Source organism: Stegastes partitus, unplaced genomic scaffold (assembly GCF_000690725.1).
Source record: "Stegastes partitus isolate 25-593 unplaced genomic scaffold, Stegastes_partitus-1.0.2 Scaffold450, whole genome shotgun sequence".
Taxonomy (NCBI): domain Eukaryota; kingdom Metazoa; phylum Chordata; class Actinopteri; family Pomacentridae; genus Stegastes; species Stegastes partitus.
In genome coordinates this window covers 329,284-337,770 of record NW_007578181.1, presented here as the reverse complement: position 1 = coordinate 337,770, position 8,487 = coordinate 329,284, and the positions used below count along the sequence as shown (strand labels likewise).

Genomic DNA, 8,487 nt, shown 5'->3' with positions numbered 1-8,487 from the left:
GAACAAGTTGTTTGTTCTGCATGGAGACCAAAACCAGCTCTGATGTGTAAAAAACACAAAGGTAAAAAAAAACCATCACCAAAACAACTGATGAATGACAAATTTTAGTAAAAAACATCGTCAACTGTAATTTTTTTTTTGGAGCAATTTCCACATGTTTTGTTTTGCTTTCTTAAACTGCAGATATTTATCAATTTTTTAAAAAAAAATTAGATAAATTTACATGTTAGCCATTTTAAAGAAAACAGACTGAAACTCTAAATAATGTCCACATGAAAAATCAGTATTTTAACTAATAGTAATTTATTCTTTTACAACATGTGGCTGTAAAATTAAACTCTTTCACTGTATTTATCAGCTAAACTATTTTTTTTTTTTTTTACAAATGTTAGCTGTTATTTTCAATATTTTTAAGCAGTTTTTAAAAAATTAATATTATAATCTGTTGTTTTTTTTGCATATTGTTTCTGGGGAGTTTTTTTTTTTTTTTTTTTTTTACAGTGCACATATGAACAGTTTTGTTTTTCTGTGGAAACTTTAAATCTTCATGCAACACTAATGACGACTGCAGCTATACGTCATGAACAACCCGTCATCATAACAAACACTTCAGAACCCAGTGCCACACTTTACAGCCTTGACCTAAATTTCACCAAACAATAGTTGAAATCACAGCCCAGTGATGACAATTAAATCTGTGTGGACGTCTTGATTAAGTCCCCAATCAGGCCTTTGAGTAGCCCGACCCGTTTGTCCTGGATCACCCTGAGTAACGACGTCATGCTGGTTTCTGTGTGACTCCGGCACCAAGCTCACAATTTCTAAATTAGTTTTATGAATATTTCATCGATGTGCTGCTGCAGAGAGATCATGTTTTGTCTGGTAATAGTTCAATTTGTGCTCTGGTGCTGGTTTCTGGGTGCGTTTACCTAGAAAGCAGCCACATTGTGGAGAAGCTCACAGCTGGAAACGTGACCTTCTCCATTCAGGAAGATCCAAGGACAAACTGTTTAGGATCTTTTTTTAATTCCCTCTCATGCCATCTCATTGTTTTCAGTAACGTCCTGTTTGCAGGATGAATTTGGGATAACATGAGTGACATTATAAAAGGAACATTTACACATTTACAATATAAAATCCTCCATAAAGTCCCACTGGAGACATGATGAAGATACAGCAGGAGATAATCCAATGAAATAAAATAGGGCGAGGTCATTATAAATCTGTTATTTATCAGCAGAGAAGCACTATAGGCTTCCCAGGAGGAGCATTATGGGGGGTTCTAATAATTTTAGAAGGCATCGTTTGTCTCCTGGAGGTGACTCACTGACACGATGAACACGTGCTGCTTGCTGTGCATGAGAGAGGAAGAGAAAAGCGCTTCAGTGGGAAGCAGAGCGAGCTGCAGCCGACAGACGAGCCGAGGCTGCACGGTGGTGGGACGCAGACAGGTGCCGGAGCCACAGCTCACAGGTACTCTGCTCTTTAACATACATGCTTTTGTTTATAGTGACACATGTGGAGTTATGAGTCGTGCATTTTATGTTTTTGTCCTTTTAGCATTTAAAAGAAAAAAGATTGACAATAAGTTTAATAATCAGGATTCTGTTGGTAATGTTTTGCAAGGGTTAATTCTTCTATATTCAGATAGTTTAGTAAAACAAATGGATGAAAAATGCTGTGTTCAGTCTAAGTAGGTTAATGATGAGCATGTATTCATGTTCTACAATCTGATGAACATGTAACGAGACAGCTGCCTCCTTTATATTTGGAATTTGGCTAATTTGACAGGATTTGTTTTGCAGATGTAGTAAGATGTTCTGGTTGTTTTTTTGTTTTTTTAAGTCAGTGACAAAATAAACAAATAGAAAGAATCCACTATAGGCTGTGCTGATGCCACAATGACCCCCTCAGCCCAGATGTGGACGCACATCCTCTTCATAACGCCTTCATTTCACCAAACAGTCGCTCCAGTGCTCTGCCTCTATGCACTGGTAATTATGGACAGCACATCTTTAAGTAACAGCCACGGCTTCTTCTCTGCAGCGTTGAATAAATCCACATTTTCACACTCGGCGTAACATCCGTGTGTGTCATTGATGAATATTTCTTAATGCTCCACGATAGCTGGACCCTTGACGTCAGAGACAGATGTTGGGCAGCTGTTAGAGTCTGGCTGGTTTTAAGGAAGCTGGAAGAGCGAAAAGATGCTCAAAACATGTCATCCAGTTGTTTATGAAAACCAGTGTGGATGAAAAAAGGATGTGGAGAGGAACAGGGAGGAATAAAAGGTTGCTGTTGTTGTTGTACGGGAACACGGAGGCTCTACTTCAGCTCTGTAATGAGACTGATGGAGGATGTTGAAGACGGCCACTAACGAGCCTGTTGATGTGTGAATCACCTCTTCACTCTGTTTATGTTATGTCAATGACACTTCAGGTTTAATCAAAATGTTAAATCAGATAAACATGATAATGCATGCATACTAAGTGTTTGGGGTTTTTTTTGGACTGGTCTCATAATTAACAGTTTGTTATTCGTTCTGGTTTCTTCTGCAGCGATGGACTGGGAGACTTCAGTCAACTCTTCTGCTCCAGATTCTTCTTCAGCTCCGTCCTTGTCCCAATCTTCCCCTTTCTTCTCCTCTTCCTGCTGCAACTCCTCTCGCCCCGTCTTCTCGTCCTCCCCGTTCTCGGTCTCGTCCTTCTCCGGACTCGACCTCCTGTTCAGTCTGAAGATCCTCTTCATCCCTCTCTACTCGGCCGTGGTGCTGATCGCGTGCTCCGGCAACCTCCTGCTGCTGTTCCTCATCTGGAACAACAAGAAGAGACACAACACGACTAACTTCCTCATCAGCAACCTGGCGCTGGTCGACCTGGTGATGTGCGTCTTCTGCGTCCCTCTGACGGCGTCCTACGCCTTCGACCAGCGTGGGTGGGTGTTTGGATCCTACATGTGCCACTTTGTCACCGTCATGCAGTCTGCAGCCGTCTACGCAGCCGTCCTGTCCCTCATGGCCATCGCAGTGGACCGCTACGTTGTTGTGGCTTATCCCATCCGGAAAAGAGCAGGTTGCCAGTTCTGCTGGGGCCTGGTGCTCCTGATCTGGCTGGCCTCTCTGGCCTTATCCACACCTACAGCGCTGCACACCGTGTATCTGGACCTGAGGGCGGCGGGCCTGCAGATGGCCGTCTGTGAGGAGTTCTGGGATGGCCAGGAGCGAAGCCGCCTCATCTACTCCTGCTTCATCCTCTTCTTCTCCTACTTCGTCCCACTGGCCGCCGTCTCCATTTCCTACTGTGCTATTTCCCGTCAGCTGAAGCGGAGAACCAAGTCGGGTCTGACGGCGTGTCCGGAGCTGAGATCTGCACGAGCCACCTGGAGCAGACGGAGGAGGAAGACCTTCTGCCTGCTGCTGGTGTCCGTCCTCTGCTTCGCCTTCTCCTGGCTCCCCTTACAGGTGTGACGCCAGAGACCGATGGTTTGATATGAGATAGTTGAGTGATGAGAGTCACAGCCTGCTGTTGGCATCAACGTCCCATCACAACTGAATTTGTCCTGTGGCGCTTATCTAGATTGTTTCCTCCTGACTTGCTTGTGCTGCATCTGCTCTCAGATGTATGTAGATGTAGAATTGTAGAGATTCCCACCAGTTTCCTGTCTGTAGGTAAACGTGCAGCATTACAAGCGCCTGGTTTAGCATAAAGACTGAAAACAGGAGGGACAACGAGCCCTGAAGCTCATTACTAAAACATTAGTTCTGATTCATTGTGTAGAAAAACTGTCTGGGAACATTTTTATTAAGGTCTTCTAACCTGCAGAAATTCTCAACCAAAGAAACAGTCAGTCTCTGTTCCAGCCTCGATGCTGAGCTTAGAGAACTATTTGATTCATTCTTGATAAAAATCCTCTAAGTCCTAAAAAAAAAAACTATTAAAGAGTCTAGCTATTCCTTTATTTGAATAAACTGCTAAAGCGACTCACTGTTCCTTGACTCTAACAGCTTTTGCCTTCCAGGTGGTGAACCTGATCCGTGACCTGGACACAGACTTCTCCATCTTAGGGAAGAACTACATCAATGTCATCCAGGTCTCCAGCCACCTGTTCGCCATGAGCTCCGCCTGCTACAACCCCTTCATCTACGCCTCGCTGCACGACAAATTCCTGTCCTACCTGTGCCACGCCGTCCTGTCCCGGAGGAGAGGGAAGGGAAAAGACGGGGGTCAAGGCTCAAGCATCCTCACCATGTCTCACCGGATGCTGCGCCTGCAAACCTCCACCACCGTGGTGGCAGATCTACCGGGAGCCGTGATAAATAATCTCTTCCCCCAAGAAAACTAAATTATTTACTGAGACGAAAAGAATTTCATCCGGCTGCGTGTTTCCATTCAGCTCGGTCGGATGAAAATCGCTGCACGTGGTGGCTGAAATCAGATATGATGCAGGGTGTCGTCTCCTCTTCAGATTTAATACGAATCTCGTCGCCCTGCATCCCGACAGACAAACGGAGCGAGACGAGAATTCCTTTGAAGCAATTTACAAAACACAAAGCGTTCATACAGCAGCCGCTCACTTCACGGTCACAAACACTGCCGGTGTGAAAACATCTTCCTGCTTTATTTCAAATCACTCGTCTGTATATGTCTGTATTTTTTTAAACAAATGTGGATGTTTCTTTGCTGAAAGTCTATTTAGTGCTTTTGTTCGCTTCACTGCCAATTTCTCCTCCTGTTGTTGGATATAATCTTGTCATCTTTACGGCATCAGTACATTGTGTGTTTAATGATGTGTTATTTGGACCTGAATGCCACTTTTGTTTGCCTTAATAACAGAGAATGCATTTGGTTGATTGCATGTGTCAATAAACGGGTTTATTTAAATCATCTTCAACCCTCCTTTCTTTTCACGTCGGTTAGGGATATAATAGGAGAGTTTCCGTGTCGATGAATGAATGATGTACTTGGCCTTCAGTCACTCAGCTGAAGAACATACGTGTGCAAAAACATGTTTAAACGTCATCTTTGAAACGCTTCCACCGTGCTGCTCATTATGACACGTGAGTAAACCAGAGAGATGCAACACGGTTCGCCCTCAACAGCCAAATAAACGTGCAAAATAAATGCAAACGATGACTCGGCTGGATTTGAACGCAGACACAGTGAAGTAAGCAAAAGCAGCGACGCAGCTAAAGCTGTTTGTCCACATTCTGCTTCCTCCCGTGTGCAGATGTTTTACATATACCCTGAGATAACGTCTGTTTTCTGAGTCTGTCAAACTATCACACGCCTTTAAACGGCCCGACAGGTGAGACGTTGTCAGAGAGTGAAAATACACAAAATTCTCTAAATTCAGCCGAAACATCTCACAGAACTTCGCTTTAGGTCAGTAAACTGAACAGAATCTGTGAGGATGAAACAACACAACACTTAAGAGCCTCTATATGTGCAAAATAAACGCAAATGATCCAATCATCCATCATATGTCCACCACTTAATCCTAACTGAGTCATAGGGGGCTTGAGTCTATCCCAGCTGACTCAGGGTGAAGGCAGGTTCACCTGGACAGGTAACCAGTCTATCACAGGGCTACACTTAGAGACAGACAACCAAGCACACTCACATTCACACCTACGGACAATTTACAATCACCAATTAACCTCAACATGTTTCTGGACTAGGGCTGCAAGGTGGCTCAGTTGGTTAGCATCGTCGCCTCGCAGCTAGAAGGTCGCCGGTGAGGACGGAGAGAACCCACGCTGCACGGGGAGAACATGGAGACTCTACACAGGAAGATCCTGGGTGTCCTCACCGGGACACAAACCGGCGACCTTCTAGCTGTGAGGCGACGATGCTAACCACTGAGCACCTTGCAGCCCTGTCTGAATACAGACACAGTGAAATAAGCAAAAGTTTGAAAATCTGTACTGCACTAGTTCATTTTTTAAATTCTGCTGAAGCAGCTAAAGCTTTTTTTTTTTGTCTCATATACTCATTTACATAAACTCTAAGAAATTTCTGTTTCCTGAATCTGTCACACTATGTCAGACATTTTGTCCAAATCTGCACCAACAGCTCAGAGCAAAGAGGAATAAATGCAGCATTGCAGAATTTCTTAGCGTTTTCTGATTTGTGAGTCCTAAAGCTGTGGTGACATCGGCTATGTGAGAGCTGAGCCGAGCTGCAGTGTGATGTCAGGATTTTACTCTACAGCCCTCTTTTAAAAAAACGTTCTGAATAGATTATTCTGCAGATATTGTGCTGTTTAAATTAAACAACGCATTTTAAGCAGGTAGGTCAGTTGAACCTACGACAGAAAGGTTCAAAACTATAATGTGTCGCCCAAATCGATGCTATCACCGCTAATGAAAGATCACAATCTGTAAATAGAAATCTTATTTGTAAAGATCTTTTGAAAAGGACCTTCTGTATTATAATTATGAAGATGAGACGTAATTACTCCAGAAAAAAACAACAACCGTCAGTAATGCCTCTGAGTGTGTCTGTTATCTGAACTCATTAACGTGCTGTTAAATCAGGACGGAACAGAATCGCTTTTACAGGCTGGTAACAGGGACGGTTCATCAAACAGCTCTTCTGCTCGTGTGCACAGATGTCATTTTATTCTGTGAAGATAATGAACCTTTAGAAATAATGTCTTTAAAAGCAAGAGCCACCTGATTACTAAAAGGTTTTCCTTCACTTGGGTCTTTGTCTCAGATTTAATCTGACAAACAGGAAAAGTGTAGAGCAGGGGAGTCAAACTCATGTTCATCCTGGGCCACATGAGCATCATGTTTACCCTCAAAGGGCCGGCTGTAAGTGTAAGACTGTAGAAATGCAACTACTCCTTAACATATTGTTGAATAATTGTCTCTGCATTTGATTGTTATTTATTCTATGTACAACTACTGTGCATTCCTTTATCTAAAAGTAAAACACATGCAGCAGCGCTCCACACTAACTTTTCCAACGGTAGCACTGGTGCTGCAAACTTTCTTCATTGGTGGCACCAGCGAATGATCTGGTCGCCCCCTTGTTTTGGTTCAGCGTTGCCACAGCTGTTAATCCATCGTGCAGCTGATGAACAGCTGTTTTTGCATAATTTCGTTCTGTTGCAGTGATTTTCAGTGATACAAGACTTGATATCTGTAAAATGTTTTAACCTGAAAATATATTTATTTTGTCACCAGTCCTCTTCTGATATCACTCATTAACTGGACACAGGCTGATCACTTGCTGAACATGTGTATGAGGTGATGCTACATTTTACCGATGGTCCCTGAACGCCTCACATGCTGCTCCAGTAGAAATCCTGATCGTTGTTAAAATGTGAACCTTCCAGATTGGATGTGGGGCGACTTTTTCTTCCTAACTTGACTCAGTGGAGATCTGTCTGCCTGCAGCTGAACACTTTCATCCTGTTATTTATCAGATGAGGAAACTCATCTCTCACGGGCCACATAAAATTATGTGACGGGCCGGATTTGGCCCGCGGGCCTTGAGTTTGACATATGTGGTGCAGAGGCTGCTTAGACACTCAGAAGACCAGTTTATGGATAAAGTACACGTCAATCAGCCACACCACCTGTCAGAACAGTCGGACTCGGTGGGATGTTGGTGTTGGTTCTAGTTGGTGTCTGCAGGGGGTGTGCTGGCTGTGTTTGGTTCTGTGGTTTTAACAGCGGTGCCTCTCTGGATCTTGATTGGATCGGTCTATAGAGAAGTTTGAAGTCAGGTCACTGCCTTGGGCTCTTTTCCTCGAGCAGTTCCTGAGGAGTTTTTGGCAGAATTCGTTGTCCTGCAGTGGGAAGTTGGAGGTTTACAAGAGTGTTTGGGTCGAATAACATCCACATGAATGTCAGAACCACTGTCATAAGATTATCCCTGTTATACTCTTCACCTGTCAGCGGCTTTAATGTTGTGCCTGTTATAATGTGTTATAGAATGGAAGTGGGAGCGTAAAACGGTAACTGTTGAAGTGTGACGTTCACCCTCGGGCTCCTGCATCCTGTTAGCCTTGCATTTGATAGTATAGTGAGCATCCCTCATGAAAATGCAAATGCAGGCGATGTTAACGGAGTCTTATGCAAATGTCGCTGCACTCGGTATACTGTAAGTCCTGACGGTTTGGGGCTGCGTGCATAAATAGAGCAACGACGGTCCTGTTTCATGTCGAGGCTTTTAAGATGTAATGCAGTTGTAATGTTTAGAAGACAAGAACTATGACATGACCAGAGCAGTAGTAACCAGCTCTGAAAAGACTACAGACGGTGGTTTGGTCGCTCGGTTGGGATCTGGGGAGTGTGGACCTGGTCAACGCCTGGGGCTCTGACCTCTGTTCCTAATGTCTAAAGATAAACTGACTTAAGCAAGAAATGAGACATGAGAAGAAAGTTTTTTGCGCATTTTGAACAGAAGAAAACAACTTCCAGACTTCCACTCGCTGCTCGCTCCTAACTTACAAGAGCCTTCACAAAGAAATTAGAAA

The 8,487-nt window shown here is 43.6% G+C and overlaps 1 protein-coding gene across 1 annotated transcript; it reads left to right on the top strand.

The window, feature by feature from the left end:
* The first annotated feature begins 2,560 nt into the window (after positions 1–2,560).
* On the top strand, positions 2,561–4,341 carry prlh2r (prolactin releasing hormone 2 receptor). The gene is made up of 2 exons (XM_008286334.1): positions 2,561–3,460; positions 4,018–4,341. The coding sequence occupies exons 1-2, from the start codon at positions 2,561–2,563 to the stop codon at positions 4,339–4,341; spliced, it is 1,224 nt and encodes a 407-aa protein (XP_008284556.1).
* Positions 4,342–8,487: the final 4,146 nt, after the last annotated feature.